Source organism: Gavia stellata, chromosome 25, assembly GCF_030936135.1.
Source record: "Gavia stellata isolate bGavSte3 chromosome 25, bGavSte3.hap2, whole genome shotgun sequence".
Lineage (NCBI taxonomy): Eukaryota > Metazoa > Chordata > Aves > Gaviiformes > Gaviidae > Gavia > Gavia stellata.
In genome coordinates, this window is record NC_082618.1 from 10,653,455 (window position 1) to 10,679,162 (window position 25,708).

At 43.6% G+C, this 25,708-nt stretch overlaps 2 protein-coding genes across 2 annotated transcripts; one reads left to right on the forward strand and one right to left on the reverse strand.

Moving 5' to 3' along the window:
- Position 1: 1 nt before the first annotated feature.
- On the reverse strand, positions 2-20,057 carry MYO19 (myosin XIX). The gene is made up of 24 exons (XM_009820043.2): positions 20,011-20,057; positions 17,999-18,143; positions 17,080-17,228; positions 16,733-16,846; positions 15,834-15,966; positions 15,547-15,616; positions 15,076-15,178; positions 14,767-14,863; positions 14,201-14,277; positions 13,729-13,819; positions 12,499-12,670; positions 12,086-12,159; positions 11,870-11,991; positions 9,994-10,107; positions 9,433-9,609; positions 8,379-8,525; positions 7,799-7,906; positions 6,821-6,891; positions 5,773-5,882; positions 3,602-3,765; positions 2,784-2,913; positions 2,510-2,595; positions 1,845-2,153; positions 2-857 (listed from the first exon to the last, which is right to left on the reverse strand). Exons 1-24 carry the CDS (start codon positions 20,020-20,022, stop codon positions 729-731), a joined length of 2,904 nt encoding a protein of 967 aa, XP_009818345.2. The 5' UTR covers positions 20,023-20,057; the 3' UTR covers positions 2-728.
- A 1,919-nt stretch (positions 20,058-21,976) lies between these two features.
- On the forward strand, positions 21,977-24,443 carry PIGW (phosphatidylinositol glycan anchor biosynthesis class W). Its single transcript, XM_059829383.1, has 2 exons — positions 21,977-22,040; positions 22,909-24,443. The coding sequence occupies exon 2, from the start codon at positions 22,923-22,925 to the stop codon at positions 24,441-24,443; it is 1,521 nt and encodes a 506-aa protein (XP_059685366.1). The 5' UTR covers positions 21,977-22,040; positions 22,909-22,922.
- Positions 24,444-25,708: the final 1,265 nt, after the last annotated feature.

Here is a 25,708-nt window from a genome sequence, read left to right on the forward strand (position 1 = left end):
ACCTTGTTGCGGATGGTCAGACACCTTTACAAGGTATTTAACAGTTTATTTAAAATAAAAGTGGCATACACAGAAGAGCTGAACATTTTCAAGACCCATGTGAGCAACGGAGAGATGGTATAGAGCGCCTCATGGCCCCTTGGCAGAGGGAATGCTGTTGACTAGGTAGTGCTAGAAATGCATGGCAGTTGTGAGAGTACATATGTTTTGGTCCTATAGATAAAAAGCAAGAGTCTGGTCTCACTTTTCCCTGAGACATCTGCCGTTAGTGTTACAGCTGACTGCTACTCACTTCCTCAGTCGCAGTCAGAAGTGTTATGATGTTACTGAACGCTCGTGGTCAGTCAGAATAGCTGTACCTCCATATGAGAATCCAGCACGCATCAGAAATGTTTGCCTTATTTGCTCTCTCGTTACCAGCCTCTTGCTTCTCCCAGGAGGTGCCAGAAGTGTTCAGTTCAAGTATATATTGCTTAAAGCACTTGATCTTTTTTAATTATGTTGAGTGTTCTCATAGTACTGATATTTCCTCTATGTGCATGTGTGTGAGAGGAGGCATGCCCCCCTGTGCGTTCTAAATTTGAAGTATATTACATTATATGTACAATGCATCAATATAGAAAGCTCTGAGGTAGCAGCAGATATGGACGTTGAGTAATTTGAAAGCAGCAGCTTGCAGACAGTCCTTCCCTGAAGGAAAAAGTACAGTATATGCAGATGGCCAAAACCTATGTTGGAAGGAGTTTTTTTCTGTCCAATAAAATCTGGTTAAAGCCAGTGATGGAATAGGCATCTGTATGGGGGCTTACATTTGCATAATGCAGGGGAGACTTCTTGCAGTGAAACTTGATAGAACCCTAGAAGAAAAAGAGGTGGAGAGGTCAGTTGATGTTTTTGCCAGATACTGAGCTAATTTTGCTATTCAAACTACGTAGTGCTTTAGTATATAAGGAACTAGTGAATATGAATAAGGCTAGAGGAAGACCTCCACAGGAGTCCTAGTACAAATGGATTTAAGAGAAATTATTACTACAAAGAGTACTAATACCGTAATTTGAACTGAAATTAGCTTAAACTCTGAAGATTTGACTATTTTGTCAGTACTGAACTTGGCACTGCTTCTTCCTACTCATAGTAACTGACCGGGCACAGGTTACATTCTTGCACACATAATTTTATGCAACCTCAAAAATGTATCAACAAAAATCCCAAGCACAGGCCCAAGGTGATTAGTAACCAGAGCGCGATTTCTGAGAGAAGCCAGTGCGGGTTGTGGCTTATTTGTAGTAAATGGTATCTAAGGCTACTCTGGATGTGCATAGGCTATGAAGTACTTGAGGGCTGCTCCCCACTTTCTGCCCTGAAAATCCTCTGCACGAATTAGTCTGTGCAGTTGTTTGCACAGTGAAAGTTAACACAAAATTACTGGGATATTATTAATACATCCAGTGGCTTTTCCCCAAGTGGACGCTTTTTCATGTGTTCACCTGTTGTGGAACTTGAATTCCCTAAGCAGAAAAAATACATAGTACGTAACAGCAGAGCCCATGTTAGAATGCTATGCTCTCCGTTTCTGAAGGAGAACTTTGATCAGTTTGTTCCTGTGACAGAGATTAACATGAGTTTTCATGCTTAGTTGAAAGTCTCAACTCGGCAGTGTGTCTAGCTTGACCTATTGATGTCAGAGTCATCAACAGTTACCTGGCATATCTAAGCCAGTGGAAAAAGGAAGACTGTAGCTTGTGAGCAGACTTCATAGTTGCTCTGCTCGATCACAGAGTTCAGGTTCCTGAACTCATGGCAGCTTAATTGTGCTGCTGACTCGAGTGCGTGAGGGATGTTACCTGTGGGAGGGCTCTAATGGAAGTGATGCCGCAGCCAAAGAAACAGCTTTCCACCTTGTAGCAGTCGCTCTCCTGAAGTACTCTGAGGCAAGCCAGCAGGGACAGGTCCCTCCGAAGGCCCGTTACACTAACAGGTGCAGCAGCCAGGACAAGGCCAAGAGGCCAGAACTGAACTATTGCATGCAGAGGCCAAGTTCTTTCCAAAGAGCGAGGTGGTTTGGCTGAGATCACTGTAGCTCCAGGAACTGAGAAGAACGCCTTCTCTTCACCCTCATCCAATTCAGCTGCTGCTAACGCAGCCATTTTTGCCTGATGAAGAGATGCAGACCAATATTTTTGAGTAAGATTCTCCAACATTTTGAACAAAATCTAAAACTTCAAAACTAAGTCTAAAAAAGAGGGCATCTTAAAGGACAGGACACCCTTTGGAACACTTCCCCGTTTCATGAAGGTAAGGAACGAGTTCATTCTGCAGTCTCTACACTGCCACCCTGTAGAAGCAGCTGTAGAAGACTGGCATCCATCCTCTTCAGCTTGAGAAGAGTTCAGCTGGAGAATTGACAGTATTGGTTTTGTACAGTTACTTGACAGATGTAGATTCCTTCTCAAACACCAAAAAGCCTCAGTCACGCAATTTCAATGCTTTCCTGTACCAACATACTTACTTTCCATTTCCTCCAGCCATGCTTAATAACACTAGCAGCCCTGCGCATCCTTTGGAAGCGATTCTTGGCTAACCAGGAACGAACAGCTGAAGATTTAATTAAAAGAAATCTTGAGTACAAAGAATCTCAGAAGCTCTTGCACACAATGTAAGAGAGACAGCACTTAAGCTTTCTCCTTGTTCAATTAACATAACTGCTCCTGCCACTTTAAACATCCAGTGTAACTGGTAATGTTACTTGTTATATTATGTTCAGCCACACCCTTACAAATTACCTGCTTGGATGACAGTTGCAGACCATCTCTCCTTCGCTGCTTTCTTCTGTTTAAATCTTCTCCAGCAACACTGAATGCAAAATGCTTTCTCATTTAACACCTCTGCTCTTCTAGCTTCAAGTTGCTCCAGCTGCATTGGGGATACGAGCCTGCAGTTAATACTCAGGGACAGAGTTGTGTTCACAACTGTTCTACGGTCTCTTGGTGTTTGTCAGAAAACCACATGCACATTTCAGTGTCCTAAGACTGCCGGATTAGGTTTCAGAAGTGACAGCACTTCATTAGTGCTTAGTAGGTAACACGTAAAATGACAATGTAAGTATCCGAGGGGGAAAAGCGCGTTGTGGGGGGGAAAAGCGGGCACTCCCAAAGTCCCAGTAGCAGCTGGCTTAAAACTAGCTCCATTAAAGGGGGTTCTTTTACGGCTGCATCCTCCAGTATGCAAGCTTTGCAAAAGTGCCTTCGTCTCCTTTGTCTCTTTCACAAAGAAGCTGCTTTGGCCTGTGAGAGTAGCCAAGTCTGTCAGCTGAAGCTAAGGAAAGCTGTAACCTTTACTGGAACTGGGAGGATGCTGACAATACTAGACACAAATGCAGCTCCTTGTCCATTAGCAACAAGGACGCCATTAAACAAAGTGCTTCTGGTAGTTGGATTCTGATGGACGTTTGACTTTTAGTTTAATAATTTGGACAATGCCAGATTCTGGTCAGACTGGCATTAGCAGGAGTATTGCCTAAACCATGGTGATCATCTGTGCCAGAATCCCCATTATGCAAGTACACTCCGGAACTGTTAGGCAAGGAAACTGGCGCTCTTACCACAGAATTAGCCATAAATACTTTGGTTTTGCCGCAGTACACTGAAGTGTTTTCTGCTCTGTTCCCTGTTTGCTCAGCAATAGTTTGTCCCATAACAACATTCTGAAGGATCTCAAAAACAGCAGAACGTGATGCTTTGTCATCAGCCACCGCTGGAGTCTCGCCTACAAATGAAGCATTGAAGAGAAGGTATCACAAAACTTGGAAATCGGGACCAAGTAATTCTCTTTACACTGAGACTTCTCGGCCATATAGGAGGGATACACCTACAACAAGAGGGGAGGAGGTGATGGCTGAGACATCACTAGATCTAGCTGTGTTTAAGGGAAAAAATTGACAGCGTAGATTTTGCCGTGGGCTAGCAACTAGAAAACCAGCTTGGTGTGTTTTAACTAGGATGTAGTTTGAGTGCTGTCTTATCACCTCGATTGCAGCCTATCCATAGGTAACAAATGTCATTTTGGGTAGATCTAGACAATGAAACAGACATAAGGAGGGCTCAGCTGTTCTCACGTTATTTACAGCATCCTACATGGAAACATTAGAAAGCAGCAGCAATGCAATTAAGAATAGATGTGAGCAGCTCAGGCCTAAGAAAATCTGATGAAATACCCAAAACTCAAAGCTGGGGGGAACAAAGAACAGAAAGCAAGGAATTAGTCTTGTAGCCTTAATGTACTAAAAGATGCAGAAACAGAAAACAAATGCTACACAATTCTACAGCTTTCACAGGGTGTCAGAAGCAGCTATAGGGACATGTCACGGAAACAGTGATTCACTTCACTCGCAAGAGAGAAGCAACACTATATTTTGTTGATATAAGACAGCGAGTTAACAAAGTTCAATGGAAACGCCTGCCACTGATGGTTATTGCTTAAGCTGGGGCAGGGGGGAGCGCACCGCCACAGTACTAAGCGGGAGTTTATTGCAGCAATAAGAGGTTGTTAAAACCATTTCTGGGACACAGTACACAATTTTTTACATTATGAGACAAACAGGTTAGCCAGATTAATCTATTTGGAAAGAGAGGTAGACTTAATTCCGACCTGTCCTTGAAAGAGATTGTGTTGCTCAAGGCAATGCTGCATGAGTTTCTGCATGCCCAATGCCGGAACTTGATGGTCTTTGTATCTTTCCATCCTGGATACTGTTTGCTTTTCTGCTATAAATATTTCTAAGGAGATGAGAGCATTTTAAGGTACTGAAAACAAATATAAGCAATTCTTGCTTACAGGAAGACATCTGGTGACTATGATGGTGTTCATGGGGCTGGGCTGATAAGGGAACCAAAAGCTTATTCCCATGTTTAGGAAATTGTTTTGCTTTGTTTGCAGCTTATTACCTGCTAAAGATAAAAAGGACTAGTAACCTATCACAGTGAGGGATTTCAGCTAATGGGTGTATAATTGAGGGAGAAAGATACGGTGTGTAAGTCATTTTCCAGCCTGTACTTCATTACTTCATTCCATTTCTGCAAGGTGAATAGATTTCCAGCCAATTTACTTATCTGAAAAAGGCTGGTACTTACTGGTTACTGACAGACCCATTGGGTGAAGATGGGATTAATCTGGGAGAGAGAAGGGGCTTGCAGCAATGCTTAATATTAAATGTAACCAGCTGGTGAGCTCCTTCTTTCGGGGGTTTATACCAAAGATGTTACCTTGTAGATTGGATTAAAGTCCATCCTCGCTCTTGCTTAGAAAAAAGAATCGCATACAGAAGTTTGCAAAAGGTAGAAGAAGCAGCAGAATCCAGGTAAGCTAGAAGGTCAGTGTGTTTGGCAGGAAAACAAGGTGGGGGAAAAAAAAAAGAAAGGAAGGAGAAGGAATATAAGCAAAAAGGTAAGTGGTTTTCAAGTCTACTCAAGAACCAACTCTAAATCAAATTATATTGGGGGGGGAAACCCCAAACACCATTGTAACTGTAACTGTTCTACCCAAGAGGAACACAGAAAAACAGCAATAAGATGAAAGATTTGCAGACTTTTAAAAAGAGCCTGCTGTAAGTGTTAGGCAAATCAGAAACTCAAGTCAGTGATAGATGAGAAAAATCTTTTGAAAATAGTGGTGTCCCTTGTGCTGAATACAGTAACTGTATCTGATCTATGCGATATCAAATTGGTGCAGTGATGATTTTACTTGATAGCAGAGGGATTATCTAAAGAAACTTACCTTTTTTCTCAGCAGTATGATAGTCACTTTTATCACAAACTCTGCTTTTATTGGACCCACATGATTTTCTCAGTATTTCATAGCGCTCCATGAAACTTTGGAAAGGGATCCTGATAGGCAAATGTACAGTTAATTCTAGGCAAGTTTCATTTACTATATGGTAAATAACCTATCCTTTGAGGGGGGAAAATTGCAGAATGGCTTCAAAAATCCAGTGCATAGAATGCAAATAGACTGATGCCTGCGTAGTCACCAACATGCAAGCAATTACAAACTTTCTGAAGAAATTCAGGAGACTGCCTGTTGCCCAATAACAGACAGTGACTTTTGCCTGTAACAAAGGCTGGGCAGGAATCGTGCTCGTTTATGATAACGAGGAGCTTCACCCCATCAATACCAAGCTGTCAAAAACGTGACTAGCTCAGGCCTTGTTCCCTCCATACTCTAAAGGTGTTCCAGAAAGCCCAACAAGGTGACTGGCTGCAATGAGATGACTACACTTAGAGGAATGCCATTTATAATTTAATTTTAATTGCTGAAAATGTTACTGTGAAGCCATGTTAAATTAGAAAGTTTTAGTCCATAATAGTCCATCAAGACATCTCTTCCTCAGCTTGTCAGATGGGAAAGGTACAGTGAGCTCTCAGACCAGGGGTGTGTCATAGACACCTCTGGACTTTGTTAGTATTCGGTATATTTGTAAGAATCCCATTGTCTCGAACGCAAGTTGCAATAGCACTGCTTGTTGTCCTGTTACTGCACCTTTGGACTTGCTGAATGAGCAGAGTTTCATTATCCAAAACACAAAACAGCAGTCCAGATTTGTGACAGGTATTTTTGTCTCCAAAACGTGAAAGAGAGGTGCTCAAATAAGCAAGCAGTGAGCAGAACTCTTAGATAGCTTTGAAAGAATCAGTAGTTCTGTGGTCTGAAACAGACTGCAAAATATTTGGATTTCCTGCTTAAAAGCTCTTCTGAATAGCTAATATGCCACTAATTGCTATAGAAACGGATTATGGAAGACGTTGCTCAAGAAATTCGGACTTACCTAACAGGGAAGCCTGCTGCACTGATGGTGATGGCTTCGACTATTCCACACGCCTGAAGCTGGCTGAGAACCTGAGGCATAAATTGAGATGATTTAGGCAACCACTGTCTTATTCTTTGTGGAAGGTGTGTGTGCTCGGCCCAAGCGACATGCAGCTCAGCTCAGCCACCACGCCAGAGCTTGCCTGGCGTGCACCACCACGCTGGCAGCTGGGGAACGAACGAAGAGGGCAGAGAAGGGCATTATGCAGCCACCGAGCTACTGCTGTGAGTTACACCCAGAGTAGGGTCAAGGCAGTGCTAACACAGGGACAGTCCTCGTGTGCCCTCTCTTGCGCTATCCGCACACCCTGCACTGGCCAAATGCAGCAGAATAAGAAAATCAAGTGTTGGTATTTTAATACTACTTGCATGCAATCAGAAAATTCTCTGAGTGTTTAAAATTAATGCAGTGCTACTCCAGCTGCTTGTTTTTACATCAGATGAAGTTCTCTAGGTATAACTTTAGCATCTGCTGCTCTGCTCCCAAAGACATGCTTGTCGGCTGATCGCATCGAACTTGTCCTAGACTGGACTTCAGGAGCAAGCAAAGTTTTGTTGTGGGCATTCACCATGAAGATATTGGTGTGACCAGGACTGCTGAGCAGTCAGATCGCCTTTATCTATTTTGAGGGCTGGGATGATAGCACCCCAAATAACCCAGAAGCACTCTGGTAAGTGAACTTCTCATACAGCAACAACTAAGTTGCATCTGGAAGAGCTGCTGTGCTTACTACCTCCATTTTAGACAAGCATCATCAGTGATTCTGAAAGGACGTTCATCCTGGAAGCTCCAAAGGAGAAAAAGCTATTTCAAAATGTGCTGTGAAAAGAGCTTTGCAAGTGACTCAAGATCATAAGAGACCCAATGCAAAGCCCCGCACAGTGTCTCTAGGAAGCTTCTCATTGACTCTGTGAGGAAAGGCTTTTGAAAAGTTACCTCTTCTCTTTTAAAAGTCATTGCCTTGCAGTCAGCGTTAGGCTTGATGCATCGGATGTAATGCGGTGTGGTACTATTCAAAATCTGCATGAGATGTTCAAGTGAACCCTGTGGAAAACAGGTTTAATTAGGGACTCCTCCTCCACAGGTAATTTAGCTAATCAGTGGTCTTCTGTAAAAACAATGAAGCCGTTTTTTGCGAGGATGGCTTTAAGACTCAGTATTAGCAGAGCTCTTCTATAAGGACAGCTTGAGCAAAAAATCCACTCTATGGATGCTTTTGTAAAATTGTTGATGGCAAATTCAGAAAGTTTCCAAAATTATAGCAGGGCCATCAGTTGAAGCTAACCCCTCAAGAGGAACAGGTAGGAAGAAGCCTCACAAAGGCAGATGCCCAACTGTTAAAGGAAAAGGTAAAATCGGAGCGAGTTAAAACCCAGAGAATCTCAGGAGTCTGAAGCTATTCTTGTTTTACAGCTGTTTCACTTTAATAACATTTACTGGTCTTGGTCCAACTACACTGTTTTCTCTTCTAGCTACGAAGATAGCAGTAGAAAGCAGAAACTCGAATAGGATGTACCTTGAACTTTGACACCACTGTAACAACAGCTGCTCTGTTCTGGGTTTTGATGTTATTTTGGTTCCTTTCTGTCACAGGAAATAATTTTTGAAGCAAAGGGTCCTTAGAATTCTGCAAAACATGGACCAGCTCTGGTGGAATGGGGTCCTGCAAACACAAACAGGACTCATTAGTACTTGGACTTAGGCAGAAACCTCCCACCTTTGAAAATTAATAAGAATTCCGCATATCTAGATGGAATAGTATTTCTGATGCCAATTTTGACAGCAGTAGTTTCAAATCTGACTACACACATTCATTCATAGTCAGATTCAGGAATAGAAAACAATGTTTGGCTGAACATTTAGCAAATCTAGTCAAATGTATGACTGCTCCTAACATTGTTCTCATTATACAACTTAAGCGAGCTAGAAGTCTCAGGAGTATTTTAATCCCCAGAGGACAGTCTGCAGCAGATATTAGAAAGTCTGTTAGAAAGTCTTCCTTTTAAGTAAGAGATGGGATTTTATTGTATCACTTAATACCACTTGCCATAATTGCAGGTGGTGTCAGAACTGACAAGGGACCCTCACAGCTGCAGACTATTTCACTTATTCCCTGATGGCACAATGAGGCCAAAACTTGAGTTTCCCACTACTTTCAGAACTCTCAGTAGTCAGGTCCATGCTCTTGTTTCTCATAAACTTACCTGAATTGGGGGGGGAAATGAAGCGCTCTATTTATGGTTATAGAAATGCCCTGATGCCATTAACACTTCTGCATTGTCTCAGGAATGGAAGAAGCCCTGATTTGGTGATACGTGGTCCACTTAATCCTCAGCGGAAAGGTCTGCCAACAAAGCGTTTGCCTGTGCCACCGATGGGTCACGAAAAATTAGACCAAGAACATTACCCAGTTTTACACAGCCTGGAAGATGTATTTGGAGCGAGGTATGTATATCCAGTAAACATCACTGAATAGACATGTTATTGGTGCTTTGATTTAAATCGCTTTTCGTCTGTAAGATTTTTGGGTTGGGGTTTTTTTTCAAACAGCTCTTTCTGAAAGCACTTACCTTATTTTTCTCCACCATTGCTGCCAGCTGATAGCAGACTTTGCCAGCGTAATGTGAAATAATAAAGTTAGGCTTCTTACTAAACTTGTTTCGACTTAAACATTGATTATTAGACAAGGCTTTCTCAATCCGAGTTTGAAACAGGTCAGTGTTAGAGGATCTATTCAGACGGCACTCCTGCATAGCAAACAAGACAAAATTGCAGCATTTCTTATTTGTCATAGAGAACTGTCTTTAAAAGCTAAGACACCTGGAATTAAAATCATAGCCATTTTACTTTTAGAGTTGCTTTGAGTATGCAAGCCCTGAAATATTGGCAGAACCCCCCCCCCAAAATGTAATTGCGGCTTCATATTTGAATCAGAACATCCTTGATCAGAGGAAAAAAAGACAACTCAGAATAGGAAGAAGCAGTGTCACGATAGTTCTGAAAAATAAGCTCTGCAGAAATTTTATAGCTGACAAGTTTCCCACTAATTTAGTGCTCATGTTTTCTTTGTTGGCATGGGATGGAAGGCAGGCAACAAGGCCAAAAACGTTAGGGGTTAGGTCCACACTTACCTCATTCAGCAAAGAAAAAATGCTGAGAGGATTACCCTCAATCAGATCAAGGCAGTTCTGGTTATCCTGGTAGTTTATGAAAGACCACTGGAGGCCTTCAGCTGCATATTCTTCCTGAAGTAAGGGAGAAACCGGTTATTCTGCGGCAGAGGGCACTCGCGCTCAAATAACCATACGCCTTCTTGCAGTCTGACGGAGTTACTGTTTAACAAGTTAATCCCAGGCTCAGCCTACTCATCCAAAGCTCAGCTCATGTTCAATGGCAATCTTGAGGAAAAAACCAAACGCGGATATTCTACCCCAGGTAGCTTTTGAGTACGCAGTAGCAGATCCTGCTGGATTAATTTGTTTAAGTATTTGGGAACCTCACAGATTTATCAGAGCAAGCTGCAAGGCTGCTTTACAGAGTAAACAAACGGGCTACAGTCACACTAAGCCTCACCTGGCTGCACTGAGTTTTGCCCTGAAGGGCAAGGAATGCACAGAACTCCTTCCTTAGATTGGGACGTAGCCCTAAACCAACCATCACACACCAGACTTTACTAACTGGGCTCCATTTAAAACAAAGCCTGATCCAAAAGGAAGTGGAGAAAGATACCGGTTGAAAAAAATTGTCCAGTTTTTATGCTGAATTACAGAACAAGCTGTCGGGAGTGTTTAACGAGCACAAGCTCTGGCCAGTTATTTTTAAAAGTCTCCTGCCAAAAGCTTGCTCAGCACAGCCACTAATGGCGTTTAAGTGGTTTGGGACACAGCCAGATCAAGAGATGTAAGAGGGCAGGCAGTAATTGGGAGGGGTACTATAAACAGAGGTCATGAATCAGTTTCAAGGAAAGTAATTGTGTGCTTGAACTTGGTTTCCATCTTCACTGACCATTAACCCCTGGCATACTGATGAGGGCAGGCAGGAAAAAAACTGCTGGACATATGAAAGCACAAATTATGGTCCAAGAGATACCTATCTCCTGAATAAATTGATAAAACTATGCCCTGAGGCAGAAGGTACCATCATGTTGGTGCCATAAAGAAAATAATTTCCCAGATTTCAGGTAATGGCAAAGAGCATTGTGGTGATGTATGTGTCATGTGGAGGAATTCAACAAAGACTGAAGTACATCTATTAGAGCAGCAGCCCAGGCCTGGCAGGGACTCTTAGCTTTCAGAGCACTCGGGTGAGAACTGGAATTAGCAGTGTATGACCATTAGGCAAGTGACTACCATGGATTTAGCATGGTGCAAATACCTTCTCTACCGTGAAACGACACAACTTGTGTACCTCCTCATTCAAAAATAAAATCTGATGCGCAGTGTGCTTTTGTCTTTAAAGGTACCAGCATGACAACCGGGTTTATGACACTGCTCTCCCGTGGCAGAAGACCTCCACCAGGTACCATGTGCTATCGATGTTCGGGTTAAAAGGTTCTGTTGGGCTCTCTGCCTTCGCACTAAGTTCAGGTCTAGAAGCTCCCCACCCATTTAGGTACTTTACACTTGATGAAGAGAATTAACACGGTTATAAGCAGCAGCTTCCAAGAGACTCTCAATTTAGGCTGCACTGACCTCAAGAATTTAGTTTTAAGCGTTCGGCTCTTTGAGGGAATGCTAACAGGTTAACTGACCACAGAGCCAATGGAGCTGTATAATAGGGAGCAGATTTCCAGTACCCTAGGAGAGAAAGCTGTCTCACTCCACCAACTGCCTCACACCCTCCTCTTTAAAAAAGCAATCTTTACTCACATCCCTCTGATTTCTGTGGTGTTATTTACTCAACTGAAGGTTGCAATCTGATCAGAAGCACAGAAATACAATTAAAGAGACAAAAGATGCTGTTTTAAAATTAGATGTTTAACATTTGATCTTAATGGAGTATTATTACCTGTTGTGCCTTCAGATAGTGTGCTACAAAGTGCTGCTGCAGTTTCTCGTTGGCATAGTTAATACAAAGCTGTTCCAAGTTGTTTTCAGGGAAGGCTTCAAAACCATAAACATCCAGCAAACCTAGGAGGAATATGGGAAGACAGTGCGTTTTGGTCTAGGAGTAGCTTGAAGGACTAATGGTTACTCAGTTAAACCAGTGATGCATAAACCATACCTATGAAGCTGGTCCACACTGATGGATCTGCATAGATGCTTTCATTTATGACCAAAACGAGCCACTCAAACAATCTGCAGACAATGACAACTGAATTAGTTGGAAAGTGCTTGCTTACAACAATCAGAGTAGTGTTCTTTTCCTGCTGTTTTTACCAACATCACATGGAAGAAACAAAAAACTATGACAGGCTGCCTGCTGACATGAAACAGCAGTTCTCTGAAGACCTCTCTATGAGATACTGCAGCTATGTCAGCACCTACAACTGAATCAAAGTGTGTTGAGCGGGGAAGGGAGGGTTACACGGTTACTGAGTCAAGCAGAAAGCCAGGGAAAGTAAATCCCTCTGGCCTCTCTATTCCCTCACAAAAGTTACATGGATTAGCACAGCAGCCTGGCCTATGTGTCCTTACTTGGCGTAGATGACTTTGGCGAGGCAGTCCCTCCTAGTCTCACATTCGGCTCTGGAGCATGGCTTCTTGAAGACTTGTTGCTGTTTTCCAGCAGTTATTGTTCGAATTCTTAATGATTCCAGTAGTTCCTCCACAGGTATTTTCAGCAAATCTCCAGCGGTCTTCACAAAATCTTGTTCAGGAAAAAAACACTGCAAGATTATCTGGAGTGTCAAATAAATGCAGCCCCTTTGAAGTTATAGAAGGTCTAGCGATGATACAGAAAAATGACACTTCCATGAACTCACCAACTTAAATGTGGACTTTGGATCTTTTCACCCAAACTCGGGAGAAAGTTTTGCAAGACCAGCCTCTTAATTTGGATGTACAGTACCCCTAGAATTGCAGGTACTCTATTTCAAATGAAACAACAGTATCAAAAAAGTATGAAGTTTGCCACACTGAAGTAGGCATTTTAGAGAGTACTCTCTAGGTACGTCTTTGTTACTTTTTCACCTTTTTTGAGCAGAGACCTCTAAATCCAGATAGAGAACGTCAAATAGCCATGATCAGAAAAAAACATGAATTTTTGGGTTAGTAAGGAAATCTTATCCCTTCATTAGAAGAATGAGTATTTGCTAACAAAGCATCTAAGATCTCACTAACCTAAGCTGTATGTAAAACTATTTGAACATTAAGTAGTGTGAATTCAGAGCATGTGAAATAATAGTAGGAAACTTCACTATTCAGGACAGTGTTGTAGTTCTGAAGGAAAACTAGATCCACAACCTCCTGAAGACATGCAGAACAACCTGTGTTCTATGCTGCAATTTAACAGATTTGCTGTTACTAAATGGAGTTTTAGTCTTTATCATGAAAACTTCAAAGCTTTAATTTTAAAAGCCCTGCTCTCCACTCTGGGTCAGATTTGTGGAAGTCTTGTGATGTCACCATAAGATTACAATCAAGAGTAACAGTTCTGCCAATAATCCTTCTGAAATGACTGTCTAATGTTTGAGTTGCCTTGACCTGTAACGGAAGGATATTATCTCTCAGAGCAGGGGAGCGTTAGGTTTTTGTTTGTTCGGTACTTTGAAACCGTGAAGTACCGAACAAAAACATGCTTAAATTTTGGTCTGTCCATGACCTTGATAGTCTCCTACCAAGCGGAAAAGCGTAGCGATCCTTTCTACTAGGCATCTGCACTACGATAACAAGACTGTCTGGAGCACGGCATGCTTGTTGCCTCACCTTTGGCTTTGTCTTCTAGTTCACAAGGCTGAGATTCATCCACTGGATTAGAGAATTGAACATTCCCAAGATGGAGAAGGCCGGACAATACCTGAAATACAATCAAGCACCGAGTTTTCTAAAACAGAGCTCCCCTCCAAGGTACTGTCCTCTTAGCCTTCCCTTAGCTCCATGAACAGGATAAGTCGAAACATTTCTGCACCAAAAAAAAGCAAGTAGGTTCCAAGCTTCTATGTTAATTCCTAATGCTGCAATCACTGAAGGAAAACTAAAGTTCACAAGTGCAAGCTTTTAGTTAAGAACTAATATTTGGTTATGCAACCTAATGTGTAGCTGCAGGCCCTCCAGTCAGGAGTACCAAACAAACCGTGCTCTATACATTGATACAGATTTACTTCTGCAGAAATCCCACGCTAAAAAGACATTCCAAACATCAGCAGCAGCCTCATGGTGACCATGTTTTGTACCTGACCTTGAAAATATTGTTCTGCGTGGAGCGGTCAATGCCCAAGTGAAACATTGCATCTCTGGTCACCTCGAAGCAGTCCTCTGAAAAGCCAAACAGGTGCTATTTAAAAGAAAGCCACGCACACAGACATGGGCAAGCAGAACACTCTACACCACAACCAATTTAGCTGGAATTGTCAAAGGACACCAAGGAAGCCAGATGGTCTTTTGCTAAATCCCAGAGTACAAGCTGGAGAACCAAGTCATTGACTTAATACTGACTCTGCGGGGCTCTGAAGTTAGGCAGCAGGTTGCTGAAGCACATCCGAAGATGAGACAGTTTCTAAACATAGCCATAGAGAGATGCAAATTTGCTAGGCCAGAAACCGCTGGTTTAAATCAGGTGAAAACTCTTTAATAGTGCAAACTGAAACTTAAAAAGAATCCCATTAATGCAGGTGGCTTTGCAAAATGTCTGCTGTTCGCTGACCAACCTGGGTCATGGGATTTAATAGGGCAGACACATTTTTGCCTGCCTTCCTTTAAAGTTACAGCTGTTATTAACGGACGGTCTGTGAAACTAATCTTTACCATCTAAGTTTCTTTCAGAATTTGGCAGCCAGCGGTAGTCCGCCCCTTCTGGAAGGTCCCATTCCAGCCTCTCCTCTGCAGTGGCGCCTTTTGTGATCTGGAGACAGAAAACAAGGTAATGACTGAATTCTGCCTTTGGTGTTTACGTCTCACAGACAATGAAGAATAACGCACTGGGAGGATGATTTAATTTGGAAGCATGGCAGGCAGGAAAATTGTTAAATATTAAATGCTGCAACTGTGCTAAATCTGGTGATTTCATCCCCACTGTTTGTCAGAAATATCTAGCAAAATTAAGTGAAGGCAAACCTGATAAAAAATATGAAAGTTTCTTTCATTGGGGGCCTGATAGGCAACTCTGGTCTTCTCCAGAAGGAAAGTCTGAATGGAAGCACTACTCAGATGGTGGAATCTAGAGGGGGGAAAAAAAGCAAAGATTTCAACAAGACTTCCTCACAGAATCCCATAGGTGGTGTGTTGTGACGATATTGACTGACTATGAATGCTTTGCAGTTCACCTTCGCTTTTCTGCAAGCTTAATGTAATATTTTATTCAGAGTTCTTAACTGCTTCTCTGTTTTTCCATTGCTCTCTTCTAGAGATCAGGGTGAGAGCTTGCAGGAAAAAAAAAAAAAAAGCTATAACAATAATGTAAGCTGCCAGCAAACCCAAATACGTTCTAAAGGCAGATAAAATATTCTATGGCAGAATTCAGAAACAGGTTTCTAAAGACCTAAGGGAAGAAGACAGTAGATAAGGTTTTTACACAGTAATTATTACCTGTCTAACTGAAGCTGGATATATTTTCCAAAACGGCTGCTGTTGTTATTCCGCAGGGTACATGCATTTCCTGTGAAATTGCCAGTGACAGATAAAGCATAATCAGAGTGGTTCCACTCTTCCATGTAGGACATACAGCTATGAAGGGTGATTTGTATATAGCTCCAGTATTTGAAAAGTTTGTCTTTTAAGGAGAGGACCAAGAGCTAGCTTAGACTTGTGTACTAACAAAGAAAATTCCCTCAGTGGCCACTACTTCTTTTCGCTATTAAAAAAGCCTCACTTACCAAATGCTTCCATGACAGGGTTGGAATCCAACACTCTCTTCTCTATCCTTTCCACAGTTTCATTGCCTTTTGGAGAGATAGCTGAAGCAGCAACAGAAGCATAGAATTTCATAAGGCACCGAGATGTCCAGGTCTGCAAGAGAGAGGCTTGACGATAGGTCTTTGTTTTTACCACGTTATTAGTTATGTCAGTTAGTGAAACAGTGCTAGCTTCTGAAAACAGCAGCTATGATGCTAATGAGAGTAATTGTGTCCGGTTTATAGCTCTAGTTCAGTGGAAATTTTTTCTGTGTATGCTTACATGCAACAGACATTTAAACGTTATTGGAGTCGGAGTGCTTCGCTGAATGGCAGTCTTATCAAGATGTAACCATCTGGAAGCTCAGCGAGAATTAACAGCTAGTATCTTAAGATGAATTGAATATAAATGAACTTTGAGTCATTAACACTCAGCAAATCATTTTGTTCTCAGGCTTAAAAATATCCTCAATACCTTGCTGAATAGGGATGGACCATTACAGAAGGGCCTAGGACAGGATCTGAACGCTCCCGCTTCTTCTAAGTCTCTACACAGGGTTTGCCGAGACCCACACTAGCTCCCCAACAGACTGGGCTGAGACGCTAACTCAGGTGCAATTCCTGTCGAATGATTCAGATCTAGCCCTCCCAGAAATTACAGATGCCACCTAAAGAGCAGCTATATTTAGTAGCGTCTATTTGACTGCAGCAATCACTTAATGCTTTATGCATATTTCAAGAGAGTCAGGCTAGAGCAGACTGGCTACGTGCTCTGTCAGAATTTTTTTTATTTTGTCTTTGCTTGTTCACTGAAATACTATGCACTACAAATCACCACCAAATCTCAAAATCTAAGAGCAATGTCAGAAAAAAAATCTCACCTTCCCAGCACCACTTTCTCCACTAACAATTATAGACTGGTTTACGGGGCCTATCTGGCTTTGGACGTTTCTGTAGGTTTGTTCAGCCACTGCAAAGATGTGAGGTTTTAAATCCTGGCAGTAAAAGAGAATATTAATATTTAAGAGAACAGTAATTACAAAGTTCAACAGCAATGGAAAGCAAAGGTCTTCTCACATTTATCTGAACGCGGTACTACTCTTTTAACAGAACTCGCATGTCACCAGAAATGGGTTTAATCCTTTGGGATTATTTTGCTTATATAGATTTGGAAGAACTTGACATCTGGGTTCTGCGGAAGGACAGTTATTTCAAATCTAAGGATTACCTGAGGACGAAGCGCAACATGGTACTCTCTCATAAGCTCAGGTGAATAGAGGCAGGAGACAGGCTGAAATGGATTTAAAGCCACCAGGCTGCAGCCGGCATTTGTATAAAACAGGTTTACTGTATATCTTGCTTGAAGACATTTCAAAACTGAAAGACACACCTTCTGTTAGCATCTTTTGAAAAGTGTATTTGACTCTTCCTGTTCCTGTTCGTAACAAAAATCTTCAGATATGTTACCTATTAGGTTTAATAGAGAATGAGGTGATCAAGAGAGTGATATAGGTCTAATATACATAACAATGTCTTCACAAGTTGCCCTTATTTTTATAAAAATCTTAAGGGATCTGCTAACTATTCCACTCAATAAATCCTGTGCTTTTATGAGGTTTCACATAGTCAGTCCTAGAAAGCAAATCTGTTCACCTGCAGAACAAACAGAGGCAAGAATTCACCCTTTGCACTAGGAACAGGCCCTAGCTTCTCTTAACAGGATCATCTTTAAAACTCGAGTGAGGAATTTGCTTTTCAAAACCAATTTCATGGGTATATTTTGAATCTAAGTTAGAGCCTTGTTTTCTGATACGTTCACGTGACACCAAACTGCAATCACAAGGTCATGCAGGAGTCCTTCAATAGCATTAACTCTCAGCCACGCTCCAGTTACCTGAACCACCAATACAAATGTGAGCTCTGCATGCGGAGCTTGATAAGCTAAATCTACAATAGAGGTATTTTTTAAAAAATTCAACCAAGCCAAATGTGACTTTCTAAGGCTTTGATTAGGCTTTAATAGGCTTTGAATCTTTAAGTACTCTGTTCATGATAGTATTAACACGATGAGCACCGTAACTACCACGTATTAGTAGCCACCAGGGAAAGCGACTCCTGAGGAGATACTCCCCTGGCTGGCTGTTTACCTGTTGCAGTCGTCACCGGATTAACTTTTGTGAGGTCATCACAAAGATGCAGTTTCTCTTCATCACTGAGGAACGCTCGAACTTCTTCTTCAAATGATTCACTGAGGTCATTCTGGATGATAGCATCTTCTTTTTGGCCATTTTCCTGGAGAGGATATCAGATCAGCACCAGAGGCTGAATACAGCTGGACCTTCACCTCATCCACTGTAGTTTATAGCTCTTCTGCTTCCACGTAACAGAAGTTCAGTCTCAGCAGGAGTCATTAACTTAGTATGGTTGAGCTACTCCTCCTCCCAGTTGCCCTCCCCCGGCATCAATGGTTCCCATGGGGTGCTCTGTTTTTAGAAAGGTATTATCTAGCGTATGAGAGATGGCGGGCTGACAACACAGTCTGTAAACTGAATTCATCGCTGGTAATTCCAGCTGTAAGCAAAGGCACTCAGAAAGAATGTGTCCTTAGACTGACACTACCTGGCCCTTGCAATTTTGCAGGTGGTTCAGCACAGACACACTTACACAGTGTTCTTAACTGGCTTATTTCTAAGCCTGCAAATGTCACGCATTCAATGCAAACACTGCCTTGGGCAGAGGGAAGCAGGAAGGACTGGCTGCAGAGGCTAACGCAGAGCTGAAAGCTGCTGTGGGCCAACACAGATGCAGTTTTCCTAGCAGAGACTTTCATTTTTTGAGCAGAGATTGAGGGCCCCAGGAGTGAATTTGCAGAGCACACGCATCGCAGCCAGGGGAAAGAAGTGGTGGCGTTATGAGAGCTGGCCTGCATTAGGTGAAGATTTGTCCCCTTTGAATCACTTGAAGTATTTAAATATTAGCCTCTGGGCTCCCGCGTCCTTGACAATATTAGTTGGAAGGACACAATTGTTGTACCAGCGTAATGGAAAACTTAGCCAGAAGAGAGATTTCAGGTCCTCTTTGTCATTTCGGGGGGGGGAAAGGAGAGAGGAGCTATAAAGGAAAATGAAGAAGGGAAAAGATGCCGGTCCTCATTTTTGCTTTCTGGATATTCCTTTTCTGTTCTCCTTGACAGAAACTCCTTCAAAGTAACCCTACACATTTGTATTTAGTAGCATAAATCTGCAATTCTTTACAAGTTAACCAAGTCAATGAAGGGTATCACCTTGTTTATACAGAAAAAGTGTTAAATTTAGTTAGCAGCATTCCCACTACATGAGTTAAGCTCATTAATAAAGGGGAAAATATACTGCAAAACCCCATTAACACATTTCAAAAAAAAAATAAAGCTACAATAATGTACTCATTTAGGAGCATTATCTTTTGCAGACAGCATAAGTAGTTCATTTCCAGTAATACAAAATTTTACACAGCAAGGGAAAAAAAAAAAGCTTAGGAACGCAGTTAAGCATTGCCATCAAAGTGATTTCTGTTATTCTCCTCTGAATGAACGTTAAGAAGCTTGCTGCTTTCACAGAGAACAGACAAGCACAATTATGAAATACTCCACGGACAAGACGAGTTTCTGCCAGTCGCCCATTCTTCCCGTGCCCTCCCATGTGTTTGCTGTATTACGTTGGCACCAGCCGAGTTCTTAAGTCCGTTGTGCAACCGATATTGCAAGACCTGAGAAAGGGCTTATTTTTGCTCGCCTGCACCCCCTTGCTCAACATCACTTCATTTGAGAAGAGATGGTGATCGCTTAGCCAAAAGAAAAACAGTATTTGAAAATACAATCACTTCCGACACCTGTACTGCATAGCGCATGTGTCCATTAATTTTACTGAAAAAACACCCTTAAGGATGTGCTTGCTACATGCATTAACACCTGCCCTGCTAAAGCCAATGGCATAACAAAAATCACTCGCTGGTGTTAGTAACACAGCTCAAAACCGCACAGTTAATAGGTCCAGTCAATTCGTGAAGTAGGGGTGAATATACCTTAGTAGTTACCTAATCTTGACTGCATGGAAACAAGCCAAGAATTCTTTCCGGGCAGTAAAATTTAATTAGCACACACAATTCCTGGTTTTCTTTTTACCTGCTTTGGCATCTTGTCCAGCCCTATGGACGGGAATGCTGGAGAGGGCCTTTACTCTAGGGTACCTCATTCAAATCAGAACCCTTAAATAAAAAGAGATTTAGAAGAAAGTAACTTCAGACATGTCATTCTCCGGAGGGTTCCACAAGCAGAGCCCAAAGGCTTCAGAATGAAGTACTGATCCCGGTGGGGCCTGAGTAACGCTGGAGCTAGAAAGCCCACCCGCACTATCAGAGTAACAGTCATACATTCTGTCTGCCCCTGGAAATAAAGCTTATTTGGAGGGAATACTGTATCTTTCCTTACTGCAGGAATAAAATGCTTTGTTTCTCTTGAATTAAGAAAGCAAGGTTTCTGGGCAAGAAACCGCAATTTTGTTTTTATTGAATTCCTCCTGTTAGGGCAAATAGGAAAGATTTGTGCGTCTGACAGCGCTGGAGAAGCTAGTGCTTCTGGAAACGGAGTGACTCAGAGAACTTTTGTACTGCAGCAGAAACAAGATACGCTGGCTTGCTGTCCTCTTCCTGTTCCCTCTAAAAATCAGCGGGAGCCAACCCAAGGTGAGTCAAGCTCACCCTCTGAATTTCTGTGATAAACACAGAGATTCCAGTCACGCAGCCAGGAAGAATTCTGTCTTCTTCCAGCAGCTGCAACTGCCATTGCTTCCATTCCTTTCCTTTCCTTTCCATTCCATTTCTATTCTATTCCATTTATAGTCTAGTCTAGTCTATGCCATTCCATTTCTAGTCTATTCTATGCCATGCCATTTCTTTTCTTTTCTTTTTTCTTTTCTTTTCTATTCTATGCCATGCCATTTAATTTCATTTCTATTCCATTCCATTCCTATTCTATTCTATTCTATGCTATTCTATTCTGTGCCATGCCATGCCATTTAATTTCATTTCTATTACATTCCATTTCTGTTCTATTCCATTCTGTTCCATTCCATTCCTATTCCATTGCTATTCTATTCTATTCTCTTCCATTGCTATTCTATTCTATGCCATTTCTATTCTATTCTATGCCATGCCATGCCATTCCTATTCCATTCCTATTCCATTCCATTGCTATTCCATTGGTAGTCTATTCTCTTCTCTTCCATTGCTGTTCTCTTCCTATGCTATCCCATCCCATCCCATCCCATCTCCATTCTTACCTGGCACAAACCCACCGTTTGACGCCCGCTTTCATCCGTGGGCTGACGGGCGCAGAGCCCACGGTCCCCACAACCGTCCTCCAGACCCCCCCGCCTTCACAGGGTTTCCAACCCAGCTACACCCCCCGCTCTCCCAGGCGGCCACAGCTCCTGGGCGGCCTCCCCCCGCCCTCGCCGGGCGGGATCCCACGCTCGCCCGGGCCCCCAAGGTCGCTCCCAACGGGCCCGCCGCCCCCGCCGCGGGGCCTCGCCGCCGGGCCACCGCAAGGCCTCGCGCCCCGGGGGGAGCCCGCGGGAGCCCAGCAGCGGGGCGGCGCCGCCGCTCGGGGCAGGACCCTCCCCGGGGGGTTGGAGGCGGGCGGGCTCCGGGCAGCGCCCGGCGGCGGCTCCGCTGAGGGCCGCGGCGGTCCCCGCGCCGTCCCCGGGCGGCGGGCCGGGCCGGGCCGGGCAGGGCGCACTCACCGCGGGCAGCGGGCAGGCAGCGCGGGCCGAGGCGGCGGGCAGCGCGGCGCGGCCGCCGGAGGAGGCGGAGCCGGGGCGGGGGGTGGCGGCGGCGGCGGCGGCAGTAGCCGGTGGTGAATCGGGCGCTGCGGACCAGCAGGCAGCTTCCCGCTGGCGAAAGTGCGGGCGGGGAGCGCGGCCGGCCTTTACCTGCGGGCGGGGCCAGCCGGGCAGCGCTGCCGGGGCGCGGCGGGGAGGCCGGGCCCGGCCCGGGGGCGGGCGGCAGCGGCGGCCCCGCTAAAGCCGGGGCGCGCTGCGGGAGCGCCGTGCGATGGGGAAGGGGCCTGGGACGCCGAGGGCAAGCGATTAACGTGCACCGGCGTCCCCCGGTGGCAGCTCGGCCTCTGCGGCGGACGGCAGCGTTGAAATGCGGGTTTGTTCCTCCCCCGACACCCGTCCCCCTCCGGCCGCTGCGGTGCCGGGCCCCCGGGAGCGGGCACGGCGTGCTGGTGCCCCGCCTCGGGCCCCGCTCCCGCAACCGGTGAGCTCTCCCGCCTCTGCCCGGGGAAGGGGCCGGCCGGGCTGCGCGGGCCGGCGCGGCGAGCGAACCGAGCCCGTGCGGGTACCCGCGCCGCGGGCCAAGCAGCAGAGCCGGCGGTCCCGCCTCCCAATTCCTGCCTTTGGCGTCTAACATACCTCCTCTTGAAACGGGCCCCACGAGGCAGAGGAGCCTGGCTGGGCAGGATCGCGGCGGGACCTCGCAAGAAGGCGCTTCTGTTGCCAGCGGGGATTTTAGCGGCGGGTTTTGTTGCGCGCTCTCTGCTGAGCAGCACCAGCAGCTTCGTCAGGGTCCCGGTTTCACCTGTCCGTGTCATTTACGCTACAGAGAATACGACTAAGTATATTCTACAGAGCAGGGCATACAGTGAGATTATTCACAGTGTCAATATTCAACAGAGTATTTGATACTTGGGGATCTTCAGGAAAAACTATGTTAGGGCTCTTGTTGGAAGACAGCGAGATTTGTAATGCTGGAACTCCGTCAGGCCTCGCAAGTCCCTGTGCCCCTGCGCAGTTTCCCGGGCCACAGCCGAGCGTCAGCATCTGCAGCGCCGCGGCTGCTGTTCTCTACTCTTTAAATTAACTGAATTAACTTTAAATTAACTTTAAAGTAACTGAAAAACACATGATGTTTTAAATCACTGTATGTTTTAATGAACCAGTACATAGAACTTCATCAAAAATTAATCTTAAGAGCCCTGTTTTACAAAACTAACTCAAATGCCCGTTTGTGTTTTCAGAGGAAGAAGGAAGAATGTCACAAAAACAGCTGAAAGAAGCCTTTATCAGCAACTTAAACGGAACTAGTTTGCTGGAAATTTCACTAGGCTTGCCTCTAGCTCCTCTCTGCCTCCTTTGCAGAGGACTCCTCTTGATTTTATATTACCTGCACTATGGGAAACCCTTACGTTCAAGGAAATACAGCCTGCTGCTGGACTTCCTTGTGCTAGTATCTCCTCTCCTGTTCTCCTGTACAGTCTTGTCTCCAGTCATCTTTTTCGTGCCAACTGTCATTGCAGCTTTCTGTGCCGGAATATTTTCTAAAATCTACAGCCAAAGAAGACACGAGACCAGAGTGCCCTTTAGGCAAATCGTAAAAGACTTCCAGGAGACATACTTGGATCCAGAGTACATTCCAGCAATAACCGTGTTTCGCGTTTATGTCAACGTGATGACATCAATCAGCATTTTAGCGGTGGATTTCCCGCAGTATCCAAGGCGATACGCCAAAGCCGAGACCTATGGAACGGGAGTTATGGATTTGGGGGTTGGAGCTTTTATTTTTGGTAATGCTCTCGTTTGTCCTGAAGTTAGACAAAAGCCTTGTGTGACACAACCAAAATTTTCCAATCTTGCCAGGCAGTTCTTTTCTGTTTGGCCATTGATTTTTCTTGGCGTTGGACGACTGCTTAGTGTTAAATCTATAGAGTATCATGAACATACTTCAGAATATGGAGTGCACTGGAATTTTTTCTTTACCTTAGCATTTGTGAGGCTTGCAGCATCTCTACTTTTAGCCATATTTCCGAAAAATAAATCTTGGATTGTTGCTATAAATCTCGCTGTACTTTATCAGCTTACTCTTAACACTACCTCTCTGAAGATGTTTATCCTCCATGGGAGCAACGGCAGAGACACTAGGGCTGGCTTTTTAAATGCCAACAGGGAAGGACTGCTCTCTCTCTTTGGGTACCTGGCCATATACATGGCGAGCGTCCAGGTGGGACTCCAGCTGCAGAAGTGCAGAAGCTCGGTCAAAGGCTGGATGGAAGCCGCGTGTTTCTTGCTGCTGACAGTTCTCGTCCTCTTCCTATTTCTTCACGTGTCGCAAGCATATGCGGACCCTGTGTCCCGCCGGATGGCTAACCTATCCTACTGCCTATGGGTGGTTGCTCACTGCCTGACTTTCTTTATCTGTTTCGTAGCGGCAGATCTCATGTTGGTGTTCACAAAGCTTCTCGTGAAGGGGTCCAGCGTGCCCAGTTGCTGGAAGGTTGTAAAGGCCCCTAATACCAGTACAAAGCACGAAAGGGAGGCCGTGCCTGTCGGAAGGGAGGGCAGGCTGTCGTGCATTTGCCTGATTAGCGCTATTAATAAAAATCAGTTACTATTTTTCTTGCTAGCAAATGTTATGACTGGTACTGTGAATATACTGATAGATACAATCCACAGCAAGACTGCATTTACGTTATGTATACTACACTTGTATATGTTTTTTAACTGTTTAATTATGTATATATTGCATGCCAAAAATATAGTATTAAAGTTTTGGTGATTCCACTCTGTCTTAAGTGGACTAGTTGAACTTTGTTTGCTGTGGTTGAATGATGGTATTCTAATGGAAAAATGAGTAATTTTCCTGTAGGTATTGCAATAATTTATGATTTAGTATAGTTTTTTATGATTTAGTGTTGATTATTGTTTTAATGGCTTGTTTTACCAAAGTATATAGTTGATGCTGTTACCTGTTGGAGTTGTTACACATTTTCCTGAAAACTTAGGTTTTGAGATTGTTTGCTGCATCTTCCTGCTGCTCCTATAAACGCTCACGCGGAAAAGTGATGCTGTATTTACACTTAGTGAACTGTGTTCATACCCGACTGCTGGTAGGATTAGATAACAATGTCTAGAGCAGAAGTCAGATGAAAAGTAAGAAAATGAGTAATTACAGAGAGACTTAGCTGTGTCAAGATTTACTTAGTTAAGGCCCTTGCATAAATAATAGATAAGAATAGTTCTTTATATAAAATGTATTGAATAAGTGGATACTTAAAAATGTTTTGGCCCCAGTCTTGCCGAGATTTATGCATATGCTTGTCTTTGATGGCAGTAATTGTATGTGGAATGTTAATCACATACTGAAATCTAAATTAGCCTTTGAATTAAAGCTAAATTTTATTTTCATCCTCACTGATGAATATAAAGGAAGACCCTAGATAAAGTGCGATGCTCTGAAGGATAAAATTCAACTGTAGATGAATTCATAAAGCAGTTGTTGGAATTTATGGTGCAGATAGTAAGAGCAGCAAAGCCTTTTGTAAGAAAATACAAAGATCCAAATCTAATTCACCCCCAGCCTGCATACCAACATGTTGTGACAGCTCATCTTTAGGAACGCTGTAAAATATAATCTTCAGGTCTACTTGAAAAGTACTCAAGGCCCACCTACTTGTCTATAAAATTACTTTAAACAGCAGCTCATTTAGCACTGTATTTTGACAGCTGCGATGTCTTCAAGGGGGAACATTCTGTATTAAGTTTTATTAGCAAACAAACAGTGTGCAAATGGAAAGAAGCATGACGCAGCAGGTCAGGGTACCGGCAGAGTATTGACAAGAGACGTGCTCAGTTACTCTATCACAGTCTTCCTGCAAGCCCAGAGCAGAACACCCTCTTTGTTCACTTTCCTAGCTGTGACAGTTCTTCCTGACCTCATTAAGTTGTTGAGAAGAGAAACACATTTAAAGATTGTGAGGAATTCAGTAACGGAAGATAGAAACACTTAAGAATTAGATGTCTGATGTCAGTGGAGTTACAGCA

Excerpts from the sequence above, each read along its gene's own strand:
- MYO19 (XM_009820043.2), bottom strand. Across the intron at positions 13,820-14,200 it reads CGCAGAACAATATTTTCAAG|GTATTGTCCGGCCTTCTCCA; the intron begins GTCAGGTACAAA and ends ATTGTATTTCAG. Across the intron at positions 7,907-8,378 it reads CAGTGGTGTCAAAGTTCAAG|GGTTCACTTGAACATCTCAT; the intron begins GTACATCCTATT and ends TGTTTTCCACAG.
- PIGW (XM_059829383.1), top strand. The coding sequence starts at position 22,923 with ATGTCACAAAAACAGCTGAAAGAAGCCTTTATCAGCAACTTAAACGGA.